Source organism: Chamaea fasciata, unplaced genomic scaffold (assembly GCF_029207755.1).
Source record: "Chamaea fasciata isolate MVZ Bird 193981 ecotype frontalis unplaced genomic scaffold, bChaFas1.0.hap1 SCAF_24, whole genome shotgun sequence".
NCBI classification, from domain to species: domain Eukaryota; kingdom Metazoa; phylum Chordata; class Aves; order Passeriformes; family Sylviidae; genus Chamaea; species Chamaea fasciata.
This window is the reverse complement of record NW_027094109.1, coordinates 791,371-813,387: the sequence shown is the minus strand read 5'-3', so window position 1 is coordinate 813,387 and position 22,017 is coordinate 791,371. Positions and strand designations below refer to the sequence as shown.

Genomic DNA, 22,017 nt, shown 5'->3' with positions numbered 1-22,017 from the left:
CAGGAATGTCAGCTTGGCCTCAGGAATTATCTTTTGTGTATTCGAGCAGCCACGGAGAGAGCTTCAGCCTTCCTCACGCTTGTTCCAGTGATGCTGTCACGGGGTTAAATTTGATTTAGGGCCAGTGATGGTGGTGACAGAGGTTCCCCGAGCTGCAGCAGGAGAATTCACCAGAGGGTTTAGGAACTTGCACAGTTTCCTTCTCTGCTTCCCTTTCTCTACTCACATTCCTGGCCTGGTTCTGTGTTTTCTCCCTGCTCCTGTGGGGAGCAGGAGCTGGGCCAGCATCATGACCATGGATCAAGGCAGGGTGATTTTAGGGGGAAAAAATGAGGTGGAAATCCTGGCTGCTCCCAGGGGAATTCCCAAAGGTAGGACCACCTCAGTTTGCCTGGGGAGAGGGAAGGGGATGGGACACCTCGGCTGCTGCCACTTGTGTCTTTGGTCACTGCTGACTCGTTTGTGGGTGAGCAGCAGAGTTTCCAGGGAATTGTGCACAGGCAGGAGCCATCCAGGCATTCGCTGGCAGCCTGTGAGCAGTGGTCTGCCACAATCCAGATCCAGCAGTGCAAGTCAATGGGAGGATCTGAACAGAGTGCCAGGGGTTTTTGTTATTATTATTGTTGTTATTATTATTTAGGGGTGTCTTTTCACCAGTTCCTCCAAGAGCATGTGTGCAGACAGACAGCAAACCAGCACATGTCAGTTTACCAAAAGCAGTTATTTTAATTCATGGCCCTTTCTCCAGCAGTCAGCAGGATGCCTTATTCATTTGCCAGCAGGAGGGTAAATCTATTTCAAAATGATTGAAATATTATGCACAGCTTGAATGAATGTTTAAAATAAATACAGTAGAAGAAACAAGTTGTTTGTGAAACGAGAAGATAAATTAAGTTTATTGCAGAGACATTATTCCCAAGCTTGCCTGCTTGGCTTTCCCAGCGAAATCCTTTAGGCCTTAATCCAGCAGGAATGGTCTGATTTGCTCTCCTAAAGGGGCAGGACTTTCTCCTTAGACCTTTGCAGGGTATGGAGCAGGCTGTCAGCTCCATGGTGTGTCCCAGTTTGTGGGAAGGCCTAAAGGCAGGACGGGCACCCCGAGAGAGCAGGGACCTGCAAGGCTTGAGCAGAGCTGGAGAACAGAAGCCCTGTCAGGGTGAAGAACCCAGCCTTTGTCTTCCAGTATCAGCTCTGTGGTTCCCTCCAGCCACTTCTGCTCAGCAAGATTATGTTTATTTTCATCCTCTTAACTGAAGTTTCTTTTAATGGCAGCAGGGGTGACAACCCCCAAAATAGCTTTCCTCTGGAGTGTGTCCCGAGTGGCCTGTCCCCGATAACCTCCTTCCCAGCCGGGCCTTTATCTGCCGGGTGACAAACAGCTCTCCCTGGACAGCCAGAGGAAATTCCACTAGTTGTGCTGCTGCTGGGCTCTGCCTCAGCTCTATCTGCTGCTGCTGCAGGGCTGGCAGAGCTCCCTGGGGTGACAACCAGCAGGAGGCTCACACTGGGATTCCCAGTCAGCTCCCAGTATGATCCTGCTCTAAGAGAGCCTGATAGCTCAGCCATGGCTCTGTCAGCTGTGCATCCATCCCCTCGAATTTCCTCTGGTCCTGGATCCCTTCCAGTAACACCAAAATACTCAAAAGAACACAGTAACCCTTGCCCTGGTTCAGCTTCCTTGTGTTGCAGGTTTCGAGGCAGGTGTGACTGTCAGGAGAGGGAACACCAGGCAACCAGCCCTGCAGGGGGATCAGCCATCTCCTGTTTGAGCTGTGGTAGCACTTCATACTTCTAGAAACGGAACAACACGTCCTCATGCTCACACTGCAGAGACAGGGCAAAAGGTTCCATCGCTGGGTCAGGAAGAATGTTGAGATTTAGGATTTTGAGGAGGTTTTCTAGAGCAGTACCTGGAAGTGCACTGTTTAGGGACCTTCTCAGCTTTGGAGGGTGTGCACCACCTCTTGGACAGGCACTGCAGAGCATTTGACTTATTTTTTGCCACTAGCACTAACATCCCAAACCAGTATTTAAAGCAGGAATCTTCCCTGGCTCCTCATTGCACAGCTGGGTTTGACCTTTCAAATGGAGTTCCCTTGGACTTGCTATTTTTGTCTAGTGGAGACACTTTTTCTGCTGCTATTTAAGGCATCTTGATGATCTCTTCTCCCAGGAGTAAGAGGTGTAGCTTGTAAGCCTTGAGCACTGACAGTGCCACTTTCTGGGGGCATTACACCCAGGGAACTGTACAGGAAGCCTCGGGAGGAAATGCAGCAGCAGCCCGGGAAGGATGGAGCAGCCCTTTGGTTCAGACCAGTCTGGGACTCTGGACACATCATTTCACTTCCCTGCTCCCTCCAAGATTTCTGAACATGGCCACTGATTTCTTGATGTTTGTTTTGGGGGATCAAAACTGTCCTTCCAAGCTGGTTATATGAGGGGCACTAAGGTGCTGCGGTGATTGGGACTGTATTTTTTATACTGTTGGTTTGCAAGGTTGCAATCCTGTACAATTAAAATATCAGGCAGTATCTGTGAGTTACATCAAAGGTCTTACTCCTGCTTCTCTGTTCACAGTTCTGGCCCTGGAGCAGCCACTTTTGGTAGCTCTGATGTGTGATGAGAGCAGAACTTTGTGTGCTGACCTTTCCATCAAGAGGTGCAGAAGGGTGAGACAGTGGTGCACTAACGAAAGATTGACACAGATGAGAATTGGCTTTTAAAGTGCTTTAGTGACATAATTGTTCATAACATTGCTCTCTGTACAATGTCAGTGTTTATGTCCCGTGTTACGCATGGCAAATTGGAGATACAGAGTGAAGTGATTTGTTCTGACCCAAGAGAGGAGTTCACACTACACTGGGACTGGGACCTGAACACTCCTGGCTCCCAGAGTTTGATTTCCATACTCACACTGTGCTCATTTGCAGCATAACTTTCTCTTGTCATCATCTGACCTGCTGAATTCCCCCTTCTTTTAAAACCACTTAGTCCAGCAGCTTTTAACACTATTTCCATTTTACCACAGCATTGAAAATTGATGAGCTGAGTTACATCACTGGGAAGAGTTCCCAAAAACTCTTTGGTCTGCCACTAGAACTCTCAGTAACAGAATGAACTGGGAGGGGGGGAAACCTGACTGCAAGGAACTAGAATTTAACCAAAAAAGTATTGAGACTTCTTGCTATATTTATGTCAAAAATCATCCCCAGAAAATGTCCAGCGCTACTCAGCTCCCACTGGGCAGGACCCGTTTTCCGTAGGGATGCACATTTGGCTCTGGGGAGATGAAGAGTTTGGAACCAAATCTGAAGCCAAATGTTGGTAGGAGGTTCCCGGGCTCTGTTTTTGTTTGAACAAGACCTTTGTGCTTCAAAGGGGAAGATAATCTCTGTTTGCGTTGGGGATTTTTTGGGAGGATACATCCAGAGCTGGGAATTTCCTCTCTTCTCCCAGTGGAGTGCTTTCTGCCAGGTGTGAAGGAATCAATGTGTTCTCCACCTCCCCACCTTTCTGGAGAGTTGTCTTTAAATGTTTCCCTATTCCCCACCCAGGCAGCTCCTGGGGCACTGAAGAGCAGCTGAAGGCTGGGACAGTTGGGAATAAGCTGCAAAATTTCCTTTGTCCCAGAATAGGTCTCTGCTTCTCCTTGGTTTTTCAGTTTTCATTTCCATTTGACTCTTTTCCCCTAAAAGGAGTCAAAGGCTTTCAGACAGGAGAAGTCACATTTTGGAGTTGGAGATGCTGCACCTTGGCCCAAACTCTGTCTTTTCTATTTCCTAAGCTTATCTCACCCCTCACTGCTCTGTCCTGCATCTGTACCAGCCCCAAAGAAAGAGGGAAGGAATTGTTTCAGAACACTTAAAGGTGCTCAAGCTCCAGAGCCAGAGAGTCTATTTTCATAGAAGACTTTGGCAACCAGAATTTTTTTTGATGTTTTGGCTCCTAAGTCTCTTAGGTTTCTTTAGCTTTGCCTTCTGTCTCACCTTTTCACGTTCTCCTTCCAGCAGCTGTGTATCTTTAACGTCCTAAAATTTCTTTCCATCTTTTCAGGCTTTTTAACACCTTCGCACGCCCCTGAAAACTTTGTTGAGTTGGACATTCCAACATAGCAGCTTCGTTAAATGTCCCATAGATACAAAAATATAAATTCTATGACATATATATAGTGTAGTTAAATAGTGATCACGGGTATGCTGCTCCTCTTTGATTGGAGGCTTTTGAGAAAACAAATGCTGGGTTAGAGCAAACCCAAACATGTGTTTCTATTTTGTTTTACTGAGTTATTTATTAATCCTCTCAAGATTTAATTCTCTCTGGAAACTCAGTCCCATGAAGAGCTGGCACTACATTTTTGTGTCGCTGGTTTCATTGACTTCAGACAAGACAAAGCCAGGATTGTCATAACCTTTCTTCTCCTTGGTTTTGGCTTCCTTCTCATTGTAGAGGCAGAAGGCACAGTGGGGAGTCTCCACGGCCACTGTCTTGCTGAAGTTCTGGAAGTCCACTCTATATTTCCCTTCTTTGGTCTTGGACACGATGGGAGCGAAGCGGTACCCCCAGAGCACCTCCTCGGGGATGTACGATGTCCTCACCTGGCAGGTGGCACTGGTGGCCTCCACGGTGCCATCCAAAAACACCACCAGCTCAAAGTCCTGCTGCAGGAGGGTTTCCGCGGCCATGTGGAAGAACGGACTGTTCTTGTCTATGATGTGGTAAATGGTGAGGGGTGAGATGAAGAAGAGATTCTCGTTGCCAGCATCCACTATGAATTCGATGTTGACCTGGTCCAGGATGATGGTCTCCCCCTCGGGGGTGATGGTGGTCTTCAGCAGCTTTCCATAGATGTGGCTCCCGATCAGCAGGCTCTTGCGGAGGTTGGCCACACGGATCAGGAGGCAGAGCTTCCCCCCACGCTTGCTGATGACAGCGTTCTTGCTGAATGTGATAGTCTTGGCTCGGTTTTTGGACCTGGAGATCTTGGCCAGGATGGCCCCACACATGAAAGAATTGATGATGACACCCAGGATGGACTGGAAGATGAGCAGGAAGATGGCAGTGGCACACTGCTCTGTGACACACCTGAAGCCGTACCCGATGGTCACCTGGGTCTCCAGGGAGAAGAGGAAGGCTGAGGTGAGGCCGTTGATGTTCTCCACGCAGGGGGTGTGGTTGATGGAGGGGTTGAACTCGGGCAGGTCTTTGTGGATGTAGGCCACGACGTACCAGAGCAGCCCGAACAGGAACCAGCTGCCCAGGAAGGCGGAGATGAAGATGGTCATCTTGTACCTCCACCTGAGGTCCAGGATGGTTGTCCATATGTCAATCAGGAAGACAAATCTGGACTGTTCCACGTTGCCAAACTCAATGTTGCACCTGCCATCCTTGGAGACGAGCCTGGCCCGGCGCCGGCTGCGCTCCCGGAGGTGGCTGGTGAAGCGTTCCCGGAGGTAGCTGAACATCCCCGCTGCTGACAGGGCTCTGCAGGGCAAGAAACAACAACCAGTGGGGTTTAATCTCCACCTGCAGGCCAGGGGGAAAATCTGACACAGGCTCAAGACGCTTGTTTAGGACAAAGTTATGTAATTTGCATTTTTTCCCACAGTTGGGGGGGAAGAGTTCCAGAAAGCTGGTGAGGAAACTCAGAGTTCCTTGCCTAAGGAGCATTCCAGCAAAAAAAACAATCATTTAGGCTTGCTCAATAAACTGAGTCAGTCAAGTGTTAATATCATCCTGTGCACAGCTGTGTAAGTGAAGCCTGGAGCAGCAATAACTCCATCGTGGGCATGTGTGGGGGAAACTGCCGAGTTTGGAGACCTTTCTGCCTTTTAGGAGATGAATCCTGGTCTGCTGGTGCAGTTTTGTGTGTATCTCGACATTAGGAGAGCCTGGATGAAATGTGGATAGCAAATTTAGGGACAAAGGGGAGCAGATGCAGAAGGCATAATTAAGCCAGACACACGGTTATTTTTAGTGTGGTTAGAGACGAGGTTTGGAGGTGTGAAATTCAGACCCTGCAGTCACACAAGCATCTCAAACAGGATTATTAGGTGAGAACAAAAGAAAAATTAAACTCCAGCAGGAGAATTTGGGTGTTTACTCACCACAAAGGTGATGCTAAGACTAAGAATGGATTTCTGAACCTGATCCTTTAAAGGAAAGTGTAGCTCTCTGTCCCTCTTATTTTGTCCTTTATGACTGACCATGTTAACAAGAGGTGCGGGGAATAAGAGTCATTGATGGAGAAAATGCTACACATGTGTTCAGACTAGAATTCAGATCAACCTACATCTGAAAAATTCCCAGTCTTGGAGTTACTCAGACACACCGGTTTGGGGAGAGGCTGATGCACTGCAGAGTCAGACACTGCCTGGGATGTTCATGGACCATCCTAGAGCCTGGTTTTGACCCAAAACTTAGGTGTTCTTAGAAATAATTGATTTCTGAGTCTATCACCCTTGAAGCATAAAATGTGTTTGGTTGCCAGAGTGCACAGAGAGCCCGGCCTCGACCCATGTGTGCCTTTTTATTTAGCTTTTGTTGAACAAAATCCTTCTCGAGTGGCTGAATGAGCTGTTGTGCTGTGATCGTGTGTCCTGCCTGGGGCAAAATGCTGCAGCTTCTGAACACGGTGAGAACTTGAGGGGAAAATATTCCCAGTGCTGACTCACACAGGGGTGTTCTGAACCTGCTGGGTCTCTGAGGAGGAGAATCCCCAGCCACACAGGTTTGATGTTCCTGCAGCTGCCATGGGGATGCTTCCTTTGGAAAAACCTGTGAGTGCACCTGGAATCAGATGTTGAGGGTTTTGTGTTTCTGTTGTTACTTTACCTTTCCAATAGGAAGGGACAGCAAAACAAGCCTTAGGAATGACTTTTTTAGAGCAAGCTAAGGATGCTACACCCTTATCTCAAACCCTGCCTCCTATCACCAGCCCACCCAGACTTCCTTTTGGTCAGCAGCATAATGTTTGGGCTCAAATTCGTGGCAAGTGGACTCCCCAAATTTTGCTTGATTTCATGTGCAAAAGTATTTGTGGCAAGACATCTTTACCTCTCCTAAGCTCTAATTTCATATGTCCAAAATTAGGATAATCCCAAGAGAGCCATTAGACACTAGTGGGAGTTTATTTTGAAATTTGTCTCATTTAACACTGAAATTTTTCCATTTAAACATTGGAGAAGTATGTGTGCCAGTTGTACAGCTGACACAGGAGAGGACCAGGTGCCCCCTCTGAGACTCCCCTTGCAACCCCGACAGCTTTATGAAGTCAAGAATTGCTGTTTGGCAATGTCCCTTTACCCTGTAATATTAACTCAGAGAAGCTGCCTGATGTCTCAGCTGGCTAAAGCAGAAATCCTCCCATCAGACCCAGTTACACGCACCAGAAAACACCTTCACATGTGTCAATCAGTAGCAAAGAGAAAATACTAAACTATCAAGGACGGAGTCTAAGTACAAATTAATTACATTTTGTAAAGCCAGAAGTAACTCCATTATTTAATGCCCTTGTTAGTATCAGCAGCCCTAAGAATAAACTTATTTCTATGTCTCTTACAGCTGCCTTCTTTGTGCACTTGGACTGAATCGCCTTCCTCCCCTGCTCAATAAAAGAAAAAAATGAAGGTCACTTTGTACTGTACCTTTTCACCCTTTTGCTGTTGAATTTATTGGTTGCAAATGGAGCTGACAGAGGTTAAACTTTAAGCCCATATCGGAGGAAAGGGGAATGAGGTCACACTTTCCTGAACAATTCTTAAGTTTTATTTTCCTGACGCACTTTCAATATGTCCGTGCTAATGCATAGTTTGAGCAGAAATTAAATATTCCTGTGTAACACATTATTCCAAGAAATTTTCCGGGGTTTAGACTTACTGTGCGAAAGCACCCAACTTCAGCTGGCCCTTGTGTTCATTTTGTCCTCTTCTGCAGGAATGTGAACATTGGCTTTACCAGAATGGCAGGGTGAAATTTTGGGATGCCTCACCTTGTACACTGTGAGCTGCACATGCGCTCCCTAGGCATAGAGGGGCTTCTAACCTCAGGGAATAGGTGTGAAGGAGAGAAATCTGCAGGAATTTTGGTTTCTAATCTGCCCATGTCCTCTGAGCAGGGGTCATGATAAATTACTGTCATAGTACTGATCCAGCCTCCACTGGAAATCTCCTGGAATTTGAGTGAGGATCTGGACCTGGAACTGAACAGATAACAACCACAGAAGAGCTGGGAACAAGATGCTCAGCCTGGATCCTTGAAAACAGGTGCCCAGCTCCACCATTCTTCTCCTGCCTCTTTAAATCATCCATGGCCTCTTCTGAGGCTCCTTTACAAGCCCTGCTTAAGCTACCCTCAAGCAGATCAAAGAGGCAGAAGAATTACACCTCTCCTCAGGCAGGATGACAAAGGAATTCTCCTTTCAACAAATCCCTTGCCCCCACACGCAGCTGTAATGTGTTGATTTGCTTCAGCAGGAGAAACATTCCCTCCTGGATAAGCATGCTGTGAGTATAGCACCGACTGTCTGGAGAAGATTATATAAAGCAAGTTATATAATACAGCAATTAAAGGCCTTTTAATTCCAATCAGCCGAAGTGGCCGACTACATCCTAGCTAATGTTTACCAGGATGTGTTTCCTGTTGGGCCCAAATAAACAGGGCACTGCTGTCTGTCTGGAGTGTGGAATTCTGTGCTGTGGGATTTGGGGAAGGCGCTGCTGTCCCCAGGCATGAAGTGTTTATAGAGGGTGCACTGCTCCAGTTCCTGCACAGGGGGACATTCACCAATAAAAACTCCATGAATAAACATGACCTGTCAAGGTTAGCTGTGAAAACAAGGAGGTCCCAGTTCCCTGGCCCAGTCTTGTATTTCCCAGTGATCACAAGAGGAAGCAGAAACTTTCACGTTTCCATTCTCAGCTTTCCAACCACTGCCTCCATCCCAAATTTCTGAGAGCTGGTCCCTGTGTTTCTGTCTCTTCTCTGCAGCCCTGCAAGTGGATAACACCAACCCTTGCAGTTCCTGAGCAGATGGAGTTCCTCTGCTCCCTCAGGAATGTTACTGAGTACACTTCTCTTTGCTCTTACTTCCTTTCGACCGGTCAGTTTTGAAAAATTTTGGATGTGGGGGATAACAACATTCAATTGTTCCTTGGGTAAATTTCAGTCCGGGGAATTGGCTTTAATCCCAGCCACGTGCAGCTCTTGAGGAGATCAGAGGGGGAAGGAAGGAAGGAAGGAAAAGGTGTTGAATGTTTGATGGGGGCCTGACAGGTACAAGGTTCCATCTCCTGCTCTTTCCCTGAAGTTCTGGTGTCTGTGGCTCCACACTCATTCCCTCCCTGGCAGCAGTGGATGTGGGAGCCAAGCTGGCACAAAGGGATCATTAGGGGGAGACAGAGCAGCTCCCTGAGCCTGCAGCCTGCTGTAGAAATACATCTTTGTCAGGGATTCAGAGGAAGTTCTAAGCAGCTTAGGTAAAAGAAAGGGGATACAGAGTTAAAGGATTATTTTTTCTCAGTCCTGTTCAGTTCTTTGCAAAATTCAGATCTTCTTTCAGTCCTTCCTGTATTTTTCTTTTTGTTGAACTTTCTCTGAACAAAGTATGGGAAATATCCAATTCCTAATACCTTATCAAATCCATTTTTATTAGAATAGCAAACTCTAACACTTACTCTCATGGTGTATTATCTGCTGGCTGCTTCACTACTGAGCCCTTTGGGGAGGAGAGCTCATTTGCCCTTTGCCAGCTGCCCTGGGCAGAGCAGGAATGATCCTCTTGGGATGGGATGAAGCAGGAATGGGCCTGCTGGGAGAGGATAGCACTTGCACCATTCTGTCTTGTTGCTTGTACCAAAATCAGAAACAAGGACTGTCACAGAGAGCTGAAACAATTCTAAGCGAAGAAAATCTAAGGTCCCTAAAGCAGCCAGTGTGCCTTGGGATCTGTCTGTACAGAACCTGATTTGAACCATTCTCTGAGCATCCTCCTGAGGAACACATCTGCCAAGGAACCAGACCTGCTGGCACTGGCAAGGTTCCTTCTTGGCCCTGGCAATGCCACCATGGAATATTTATCCCTGGCAGCAGCTTGGAGCGCTGAGCACTGTGGCTGTGCCTCCAGAGTGCTGCCTGAAATGCCAGTTCCATGTGGGAAATGTGATCCTTCCATCCGGCTCAGTGCTAAGCTGGAGTCTTGTCACAGCTCCAGCCCAAGTGACTGCATTTGCCTAAAGCCCAAGTGGAATTTCAAGTGGATACCCCGAAGGATCTTATCCCCTGCCTTGCCCTCTCTCCTGCTCAACAGAATTACTGTGAGGTGCCTGAGATGCCCTTTTCCATGCAGGAGAGGCAGAGGGATACCTGCCTGCCTGGGGGATGAGCATCAGTCCATAATATCCACTGGGAAAATGGAATATCCTTGGCAGAGGTGTCCCCCACCTCAGATTTCTGTGGGAGCACACAGCTCTGTGTGAAGAAATCCCTGAAGTGCCAAACTGTCCCACTTAGATGGGACAAGGGCGGAGGTTTCATCCTCCTGTCTCGGACCTGCATGAAGCAGGATTGCCCCAGCCCAGCAGGGACATAACCAGGACACGCACTGTCCCCTCCCTTCCCCTCCTCATGTCCTGGCTTTTAGGAACAGAACCGTGCCAGCTCTGACATCTGTGGGATGTAGGGACTCTACAGCAGCAGCTGGTTGCTCAAGGGGCTCAGTCACCTCAGAAGTGCCGCCCTGGGGTTCTGCCCCTCTGCCTTAGATGAGATCTCCTCACTGTGCTTCATACCTGCTTTGTAGGATTTGGCACCTGATGTGCTGCTCCTGAGCAGCTCCAGAGTGACTTGGGTTCCCCTTGGCCACCTCTCAATCATATTTCTGTGATAACAAACAGTCACTAATTCCACTCAGGAATGTTGTGCCCCGTACACATGGTTTGAAAGGAGGGGCTGCAGTGCCTCCCACAAAGCTGAGGGGAAGAAATAATTCCCTCATGGGAACGGAGGCCGGTGAATAGATGAAAGAACAGGCACTGCAGCACTGGGACTCAAGCAAATCTTGTTTTCTGAAAGCTTAGGGGTGTTTGGGGTCTTCAAAGGTTAAAATATTTATCTCAGACGTATAAATAAAGGATTTACAGCAATAAGGACATTACTGTCATTGTTAGCAATTAATAATACTGTAATTAGTGCTGCACATAAATTAATCCAGGGCTGAATTTGCTGGGGGAGAGTTAAAGGCTTCAGCTGACTGAGAGCAAAGGACACATCCCATACACAAACACTGGGAAGGGTTTGGTAGGGGAACAGAAGCAGCATTTCCTCCTGTCCTGGCCCATGATCCCCCTGGGAATGTGGCCCTTGGAAACACCTCTGGCTGCACAAAACCGTCTGCCAGCATTCAGCAACAACCACTTCAGAGGCACCAGAGAAAACATCATTATTGGATATTTTTGCAGCGCCAGGTTAATTCCATGGCTTGGACTGAATCTCCCACTGCACCTTCTGCTGGGACAGAGAATTCCCAGGCACCAGTTCAGGGTGCAGACACGCTGGGATGTTGCCTCTGGGCAACAGAGAGCTGGGAGCTGAGCTGTCTTTCCAGCAGGATTTCTCAACAGAACTATTTTCTATTTTCAGACAAATAGGTTTCCACTGAAACCATTCATGGTTTATTAGGAAATTGCTGTCTAGGAGAGACGATATTCTCAAGAAAATGATATGTTCTGGGATTTTTAATTTGGCCAAAAAAATCCCCACAAATAATTCTCATTGTAGCAGAGTTGTGTGTGACATGTTGTGGTTGCATGAGGAAAAAAAAATAGGGATTTAACTCACCCCCAGTGTTGTACTAGATTTGTGTTCTACTTTAAGAGAATTGATTTTGTTGGGCTGAGAAGCCTTGAACATAAAGCCTTTTGCTTTTAGCTGAATTTCTTAATGGAGAAAGGCAGGTTTTGTGTGGTTACTTCTGTTCTGTGTTGCCAGACGAAGGCACTGCCCTGTGAATGTGTGAGAAGGGAATGGGATGGAAATGGGTTCTCACCTGGACACGTGGAATTGATCTGAATGCAGTGAACCCTCAGCAGTGAGGGCTGGAAGGCAAATGCAGCATAAACACCCCCGAAAAGCCACAGGGGAAATGGGCAGAGTCATGTGAGCCGATTCTGCACATTCCCCATTTTGGTGTCCTTTGCTGAGGCATTTAAGGGGTTGAATCATTAACTCCCATTTTGTTTCTCCAGGCTGGCAATGTCAAGTGTCACCAGTTGCTGCAGGAGCCCAAAAGCAGCTGGTTCTGGGCTTGGGGACACAGCAGGGGACAGACTTTGCCAAGGCAAAGCCACCTGTGAGCCCTGACAGATCTAACCTTGCTCTGCTGTCAGGACGCCTCAGCACCCAGCACTCAGCTGTCAGATAAAAACACTGTTCCTGTACCGGCTTTCTTTCCAAAGTGCCAGTGAATTCAAGCTGATATTGGTGTGCTTCTGCCCCAGACAGGCCCCAGCTCTAGGGGTGGGGCCAGAGAGCTCAGCACCGGGGAACTCAGTGGGTTGGGAAGGGTTCTCCATACTCAGGGCACAGGAGGAGCATCGCAGCTCCCCTCTATGGGCTCTGCACAAGGACAAAAGCAAGACAGCCAACGTTGAGTGACAGAAACTCTCCCCATGGTAGTTCAGAGAGCAGCCAATTCCAGCTCTGGACCAGAGACACGGTAATGGGGACCTCAGAACTCACCCAAGAGCCTGGCTGGCCCTGCCACGACCAAACTGCATCCTTGGGGGCAGGATTTGATGTGCTCTTGGGATACTCCCTGTGTGTGAGCCTGAGGAAGGTAAGGGAAAGGCAAATAAACCCCTGCCCTGTGTGGGACTGCAGCGCAAAGAGCTGCTCTGTGTTTTTAGGACGCAGAGCCCAAAAAGCTGCTGGTGCCCCTGGTGTGAATGCCACCCTGGGGATCATTGCTCTGCTGCCATCGCTCCCCTGCTTACGGCACCAGGGAAAACGCCAGTCAGCCAGGGAATATTTTCCTGGAATGTGAGGAGCACTGTCCTCACCTTAGGCTGTAATTCCAGGAGCCCAGCCTTTGGTGCTTATCAAGGTGACTTTGGTTTCTAAACTAGCCAAACTCCACCTGTGCTGTGCTGGTTCGGTGCCAATAACCCGAGCAGAGCAGAGAGCTCTGTCACGCTGGTCCGGACAAGCCAGGCTCAAACCCTGCTTTGCCGGGTTTCCATTGGGAATGGCAGCCCCTGAGCACTTCCCAGACAGCAGGATTGGAGAGGAAAGACTTGGAGATGTGCAGTAGGATGTGATAGGTGGTAGCTGCACTCCCCAGACCCCTGGGATGGCTCATGGGAGGATTCACTGGCCTGGAAACAGCAGTTGTTGAGCTGGGGCCCTGACTCTGTGGGCTCAGATGTTTCCATCTCTAACTCCTGGTCCCTGTCTGCAAAGGAAATAAGAATCATTTCTCTACTTTACATGCAACTGTGAGGCTATTTTAAGGCTGAGGCTTCACCAGGTGTTATTTTCCTGCCCAGCACCCCCTGCCCTGCCCTGCCGGAGTACTACAGTTGCTTCAATAGTATCTGCAGCAATCCCTGGGCACGGCTGTCAGGGATTCTGAGATCTTTCCCCAGCACTGGTGTGCTATAAATAGAATTTGTTGTTATTTGTTTCCCGCAGAAGGCAGTTCTTTCACATTTTATCCCTTTCTTCATGGAAACACAGAACAAAGTGGGGAAGGCTTTCTCTCAGGATCAAAGTGTGTGTGGAGCTCTTCCCTCGGATCATTTACATCACTGCACTATGTGTGAAGCATTTTCCAGCTCTGCCTGCCTCACTTGCCAGGGATTAAAGGCTGCCTGAGGTCTGTGCAGCTCATTACTTAGCACCTCTCGTTCCCTTCATTAAATTACAGTACTCTCATAGTAAATCCCACAAATACGTAGTTAACACCGGGCTTTTCTACTCATAGTTCTTCTACTACTGTTCTGTCTGTTCCTGGCTCTGCTGTTCCTTGGATTTACCTTTGTTTTCCAATCAAGTTGTCCTTGTTTCCTGAGTTTCTGTATGTAGGATCAGTTTCTCTTCGACAGCAATGTTAACACACCCTGTGCTTCATGATCATGTGCTCAGTTCCTCTGAATGTGTCCTGCCTCTCCTTCAGGAGTTTCCCAGCAGATGTGGTGGAAGGAACATCATTCCAGACTTGCTCTCCATTAACAGACATTTTGCACTTCAGCTTCTGAACTCAGTTTTTACCTCAGAAGCATAAAGGCCCTCCCTGATATCTGCAGTCAAAGTCAGGTGGGCCACAGTGGCCGCACAGGGAATGGGAGCATCTGGGGGGGAGAATGCAACCTCTTCATTCTCACTGTACATCCAGGAAGCAAAGAGGCCTCTGGTGACCCCACAGAATTGCTCAAAAGGGAAAGGATTCGTTGCATTCCTGAACATATGCACCTTTCCTTTGGATTATACAGGTTTTCTGCCCTATGAATTCCTTTAAGTGTCTGCCCATGTGACCAGCTGAGCTGACACTGAAGCACATCAGCCACTACCTGTTGATTTTCCCTGCTCCCCTGTTGCTCCCTGGTCCTGCTCCCCTGAGGTGCAGCCCTGGCAGGCTGGCACAGGCTGATGCTCCACCTTGAAGCAGCCCAGGCTGCACAATCACAGATCAGACACCAGTGGTGGGGAAGATCCCTGTCCACCACACGTGCTCCAGACTGGGACTGATGGGTTTTGTCCTGCCCCTGGCCCCTGAGGCCTGATTCCCATGATTTTCAACAACATCTAGTCCCATTCCAACCTCACCTCAGCAATTTTCAACTCTCCCTGGCTCCTGCCCCAAGGTGCGGATAACAGCCCTAATTCCAGGGGTGCACAGCACAACCTGCAGCCCCTGCCCCGGCCTTTAGACTCAGCCCAAGATTTAGGCTGTGAGAAGCCTGACTTCAGAACCTCCCGGCTGAACTCAGAGCTGGTAAAGGCATTTACCTGGTACAGGGTCTGATAAAGCAGATTTTGTCCAACTGGATTAGAGTCTGCTTGTGCCCAGCAGATTGGTTAAAATGTTTCTGGGATTTATTACAATTTAATGCCATGGAAGCTAAACAAATTTCAGGAACAATTTTGAGGATCAGATCTCAGCAGGCAGCTATTTGCCTAATGTCCTACTTTTTTATACATCTCCAGCAGAAAGAAAATAGCTTTTAGTTACACGGGAACCCGATTACTCCCGGAAATACTGGCACTGAAAATTGCCTCTTTTCAGGCCATTTCCTGCTCTCAGGGGCATGCTCAGTGCCCTTGGAAGGTGCTGGGGAGCACGAGCTGCAGATCTAAAGGCAGGAACACTCTGCTTTGCCTGGGATATGTAATATTTCACCAGCAAGGCTCTTTCTATCCCAATCCTACAGTTACTTTTGTGCTCCTAATTATTTCTATGAGTGTAATTGACTTGCAAGACATTCTTGGCTTGCAGAGTGCGCGGAGTGAATTATTGACCCGTCACATGGGTCATTGATGTGAGGAGACGTCAGAACAAACTGGGTGCAAAGCAGCTACTTTGCATTCCTAATAGCAAATGTAAGCCATTAATAACTGTGCTGCCTGCTGCACTCAGAGCCTGCACAATTTGGGTTTGACATGCATATGGCTGAGTTCATCCTCAGTGTAATTTGAAATTCATTGGGCACGGACTTCATCTCCTTCTGCCGCTTGAAAATCTCTCCTGTGCCGAGATGTGCTATGCTAATTCCAGAGTTTATGGCTGACTTGAGATGTTACATTTGAAAAATCAAATCCAATTAAATCAACTTATTACCAAGGTCAGAGACCAGCATTCAGTACATTCATTCCTTGCTATTTCGCAGCAAGGAGTAAACTTGGGGAGCAGATTCTGCCTTAACCCAAAACCAAACTAATCTGTCCTAATCAAATGGTTTTCGGCTGCAGGACCTAGGAAGTGCAGTCAAGTGATAAAGCATTACCCAGAGTCCAAATAGCTGAGCTGAATTCCCAACTTTCCACTTTTTTTTTTTTTTTTTTTTTTTTGTGTACTACGGGAAAAATATTCTCCTCTTTGTGCCTGTTTCCCCATCAGCTCGTAAGACGGAAGAGGAACGAGGGAGTTGGGTGGAAAAATTCAATGACTGCAAAGTTTTGAAACCTCTTGAGTGTGGAGCTGTGGTCTGATAACAGCATCAGCTTGCGGTAGTCAGTGTTGGGATGGAGCACAGATTTTAGGAGAGTCTCAATAGGAGATACCCCATTGTTATATTGGCAGGCACCTGTTTATTATCTGTGAAGGGAAAAAAGTTCTGTGTGTATAATATCTCAATATTCTCAGCAAGGAGTGAAACAGAGGGAATACAGAATGGCTTTTGGAGGGGGACAAATATAAAGCTGATTTGTGGATCCTTTTGCAAATTAAAGTCTTAAGTTTAGATTTACGATGAGCTCCCACACTGTGCAATGCTTTGTATTTAAATTACACCATCACCAAGTGCCGGGTGGTTCTTTCTGTCTCTTATTGCTCAGCACCTAGTGCAGTTCCTGCAAGAGGTCCTTATGTTCCAGACAGAACCAGACAGAAAAGTGAGAGCAATGTTGACCTCTTGGACTTCCTTCACGTATATCCCACTGTTTCATTTCCAGGGAAAAACAGCTTAACCTGTCCAGGCATCTCACATCTTTCCCACTCATTTAGGATCTTAAATCCTGATGGAATTTTCTATGCTGCTGATTCATTCCACCAACCTGAGGGAACTCATTCAAGCAACTCCGGTGCCTCAGAATTCCTCTCAGTTCTCAGAAACTGGCATTTCAAAGTGAATTGCTTCAAACTTCCCTGGATCATCAGCTAGACAAGCACTGCTAGGTACCAAGATTCCTATTTTAAGTTTCTTCTTCTGTTATGAAGTTGAACCTGAGACTTAATTCGTTGTTCAAAGTCTAAGAACAACTCAGTTGTTCTAAGTTGAACCCGGGACTAAATTGCTTCCAAAACTGAAGTGCTGACCTCAGCCATTAATGAGCTTTTAAAAATCTTGTATCAGTTGTGTCACTTTATGCAGGATTCAATTATGCAGCAAACCTCGGGATGTTATTTGAGCTTTTCAGAGTCCTGCTAAAGTGGTGTAAAACCCATGAAGGATTTACTCTCACCTCACTTTACCCTTTCAAATGTTTGAAGAGTCCAGGCAGCTCATTTAAGAGAGGCACCAGAGCTGCAGTTTATGTCTGAGGGCTGAAGGAGCTGTTCTTCAGGGCGTATCCTCTCACCCAGGGTGACAAGATTAGACACAGCCCCCAAATTTAAACAAAAAAAAAAGGGAAGTGAGATGGACTCCTCTCCACGTTAACAAACATCCGCACACAGGGCGGCCATTCAGGTGGCAGCAGCTCTGCCCTGTGATGTACATGGCACTTCTATCACTGTCTGGTTTTCCCTTTGGGACGGGCATTCCAAGGGCTTCAAGCAGTACCTGGCTGCTTGTTACCCATTCTGGGCTCCTCTGTGCACAAGTTCTGCCCACAGCATAGAAAGTGGTTGGGAGAGTTTATTAAAGCCTGAGCCAAGTTAAATTCCCTTGCCTTTCTCATGGAATGCTGCAGAGGAAGCAGGTTCCCACATCCCAGCCCTGCTTTCCTCCTCAACAAAAACCAAGCTATTTCAAGCCACCACACCGGTGAAAGCAAGAAGAGAACAAACCCTTCTTACCTGAGTAAGGCTCAGCAGTGAGGGTGTGCCCTCATCAGCCCCGTGCTGCTCCCAGCTCCTGCTCTGGGGACAGGACTCCTGAAGGTCTCTGGGGGCACCCAGAGCACTGGAACTGAGCTCTAAAGCTCCTTTTCTCGGCGGGCAGGCTGAGCTGCGGTCCAGGAAGGGTGTGTGGTGCTGGTGCAGCTTTGGGATTGCGTGCCCAGGGAACACACAGCGGGCACTCCTGGGGCAGCCTGGCTGGGCTGGGGAAGTTCCATTCCTGAGTCAAACTTCCCTCATTCCTGCCGTAATCCAGAGATTTAGGGATGTGCCTTGGTCACAAGGGGGCTGAGGTGAGCTGCTGAACCCACAACAGCCCTCTGGACTCTGAACTCCTCTTGGGAAGTGCCCTTCCCACCACCACCCCTGCACGAACCCTGCAGTTCCCCAGGATGTGCTGCTCACCAGTGCAGGGGTGGGTCCACGGGTCTTCTGCCAGACAGGTGAATTCCCAGAGCTGCACTCTTACATTTCTCCTGTCAAGGACAAACAACTAATCTGGATGGAGCTGGAACCCATCAAGAATCCCATGGCAAGGAAATGAGGCATTTTCCCTGTTTCCCCCACCTCCCACCACCACCTCCTTCACAGCCAAACACAAATCCATGATTAAGGCTTAGTGCCCTTTGTCCTCATCCTTTCCCACTCCACACATGGCTCCCACTAAGCGGGGCTGTGTTTCCAAGTCTCCACATGCTCTCCCCTCAATGTCTCCTTGCCAACCTTGGTTCTGTCTGGAATTAAGGACCTCCTGCAGGAGCTGTAATAGATGCCAAGCAGTAAAAGACACAAAGAGCCACTGGACAATTGATTTAGGTACTCAAAGAGTCCTAAAGTCCTAAAAGCCCCAGAGTTCCATGCCCTCTGCATCCACCTCCAGCTCCTCACTCGTGCTCGGTGTTGCCTTGTCCAGCTGCCTGGTGGGATCCAGCAGCCCCAGCTGTGAGCAGGGATCACAGCTCTGTCCCTGTCTCAGGAATACTGCCCGTGGAGAACACCTGTAACTGTGAGAAGCCCTTACACTGCACCTCTTTGGGCTTTTGGGACAGAGTTTAACTCAAGAGTGGCAGCTGTCAGGTAAGTACCTATGGAAAATGCTGTGGGATAGGAAATACAGGCCAAGTACAAATGGCCACTTGTTCCTTCATGATCATTCAAACCATTACCTGGTTATTTTTGTAATTCTATAAGGGAGATTTTCCCCCTCTTGTGCACTGAAGTTGCATGATGCAGAAAATTGGTTTGTTTAAGCAAGAGCTCTTATGGTGGCTTTCATCAAATGTTCTCTGAGAACATTACTAATAATTCATTAAAGCAGCACTGTCAGCTGGAACACTTTTAATTACCATTTTCTGACAAGTCAACCCTTAAGTGGTATGCCCTGATTTTTAAATTTATTACTAACACATATGTAGATTTTTCTCTTTCCCTGCTGATGTTTCTAGGGGTTGAGAAAAGCAGTTGACTGTGAGATTAAGGAAGTGAACCACGCACTACACATTGTCATGCCCAAAATGGAAGAGAATTTAAGGGCAGTTACTTTTTTTAACTTTAGAAGTTTTGAGAACCTTGTTCCTGGAGCTCTGAGCATCTCCTGCAGCTGAGCTGGGGGAACTTCTGCTCTGAGCTGTTGGTTCTGGGGAACTGAAACACCTCCCAGTTCAGGTAGGGCTGTGGGAACCCTGAGCTGATGCTCATTAACTTTCAGACACTTAATTAGCCCTTCAGTTACTCTGAAGTTACTTAAGTCACTCTGAAGCCCAGGTGGTTGCTGCTAACACAGGGCTGGACGGCAATGCTGGCAGTTCCCACACAAATCTAAGTGCTCTAAGCTTGTACCAGCTTATCCCACCCCAGCTTTTCACAGAGCTGAGGTTTAAGGCCCTTCTAGCCCCAAGTCACTGTCAGAAATCCACTCAGCATCCCCAGAGAGGAGCAACGCCTGAATTGCCATCATCTGCACTCAGTATCTGAGGTGACTCCAGCAGATGCAGAGATTTTCTTGGCAGTGTTTTCCTCAGTAGCTGCTTAGTGGGAGCAGAGATGGAGGCAGAGAACTGGCAAAGGACTGCCCAAGGCGAGGTGAGCCAGTGACAAAGCAGACTAGAATTCACACATGCTATTCCACAAAACAAAAGGGGTTTTTGGGTTCCCCTGCTGTAGTCCTGACATGGCAAATTTGCGCAAGGAGACAGACGGGACAGTCTCTAGGGAAATAGGGGGGAGAACAGTAGAACATAGCCCCTTACCTTGTGTCTTACCCAGTGCAGGTGCCTGCAGAAGGGAGATGGGAGAGGAGCTGCCCGTGTCCCCCAGACCAGGGAACTTCCACGGAACTTGGGTCCAGCAGCTCCTGCATCGAAGGAAGAGAGCCCAAGGCCCTCCTTGGCTTTTATGTGTGGCTGTGGCAGCTCAGACTGGCTGCCAGCTCATCTGTATGCAATGGCTCATTAATGCTGGGCCTCATCTGTACGGGGCATGTGGAAGGCAGGGGAATGGGCTGCAGGATGGATGGAAAGTCAGCAGAAGAGCTCGGCTGCCAGAGCAGCAGCTCATGTCCCACCTCGCCAGCACAGGAGCAGCACAAGTGCCTTGGCCACCTGTGAGCCCTTCCTTTGCATGGGGAGATGGTTTGGGCAAGAACCAGGTGCCTCCTGATGCTCCCCATATGCTGCAGATCCCTCTGCAGCCTGATCTAATGGGGCTGTGCTCTTTGAGCTGGCTGTGTCCTTGCCCAAACTCCTGATCTAACTTGCCCCCCAGATCTGAGCTGAACCCCTGAGTCCATCTGAGCCCTTTGCAGAGGGGGTGATGCAGGGCTGATCTCACTGAGGCTGCAGGAGTGACCCCACTGCTGAGGGGCTGCAGGAGTGACCTCACTGAGGCTGCAGGAGTGACCCCACTGCTGAGGGGCTGCAGGAGTGACCTCACTGAGGCTGCAGGAGTGACCCCACTGCTGAGGGGCTGCAGGAGTGACCTCACTGAGGCTGCAGGAGTGACCCCACTGCTGAGGGGCTGCAGGAGTGACCTCACTGAGGCTGCAGGAGTGACCCCACTGCTGAGGGGCTGCAGGAGTGACCTCACTGAGGCTGCAGGAGTGACCCCACTGCTGAGGGGCTGCAGGAGTGACCTCACTGAGGCTGCAGGAGTGACCCCACTGCTGAGGGGCTGCAGGAGTGACCTCACTGAGGCTGCAGGAGTGACCCCACTGCTGAGGGGCTGCAGGAGTGACCTCACTGAGGCTGCTGTCTCTCTCTCTGCACTGCTGTCACCTTGGAGCTTAAAGAATTGTCCGTCTTTCGTAGTTCTCAGTCCTCTGCATCCTGAGGGACCAAGGCCTGGGATCATCCCACTCACCTGCAGACACACAGAAAGGAGGTGTCTGATAAAGGCAGTTCTGGTTGCCCCCATGCTCAGGAGGCATCTCCTCTCTCTCAGACAGGTGTCCAAGGCTGCACTGCTTTGTAGAGGTGCCCATCCCTCTCCATAAGCAGAGGATCGCTGAGGCGTGTTGTATTCCTGAGTTTTGGAGGCCCTACTGTAAATGAATGGGTTCTTCCCTCAACAACCCACAGCCTGGAAGCTGCTCTTCCCTTGGGGATAGAGCAACAAGCACCCAGTGCCTCTGGCCACCACCAAGGACAGCTGGAAATGGGATCCTCCAAGGCTTGAGGAACCTGGGAACAGGATTTGTACGCTCAAAAAAAGTTTTTTAACACTTGAGCAGCGCCAGGTCTGCTCAGAGGAGCTTTGTGGCTCAGGGAGGTAGGGTTTGCCCCACAGCACTTCAAGGACAAAAGCACTGGAACAAGGAATTAACTCTGTTATTAGACACCCCTTCGTTTTAATAGCTCCGTAATTAATAACAAATTTGATTGCACTCCGGCAGCCCTTTTCATCTGCAGAGCATGTCAATCCATCTGTTACACCTCCTGACATTCCTGGAAGGCAGGTGTGTTACACCAACACCTTTGGGCTTTTACAGCACCAGGAACTAGGATGGATTTTCTCCAGAGCCTTTACCAGGAGCTGATTGATGAGCTACACCCTGAAAGAACCTGGTTATTTTTATACCCTACTGACTACACTCAGGATTCCCATCTTTTTCACCTATTGGCAGTTCATGATGGCACAAATTAATTTTCTTGCATCACTTAACACACTGCAGATTGTTTAACATAATTTTCCAAAGCATCTGGCTGGCTCTCCTGCACTGAAACTCAATGGGATTTTCCCCTCTAGCTTCA

The 22,017-nt window shown here is 48.5% G+C and overlaps 1 protein-coding gene across 1 annotated transcript; it reads right to left on the bottom strand.

Annotated features, from left to right (window-relative positions):
• Nucleotides 1-610: 610 nt before the first annotated feature.
• KCNJ1 (potassium inwardly rectifying channel subfamily J member 1) lies at nt 611-20,402 on the bottom strand. Its single transcript, XM_066203378.1, has 4 exons — nt 20,334-20,402; nt 20,020-20,123; nt 18,176-18,246; nt 611-5,481 (listed from the first exon to the last, which is right to left on the bottom strand). The coding sequence occupies exon 4, from the start codon at nt 5,460-5,462 to the stop codon at nt 4,347-4,349; it is 1,116 nt and encodes a 371-aa protein (XP_066059475.1). The 5' UTR covers nt 5,463-5,481; nt 18,176-18,246; nt 20,020-20,123; nt 20,334-20,402; the 3' UTR covers nt 611-4,346.
• Nucleotides 20,403-22,017: the final 1,615 nt, after the last annotated feature.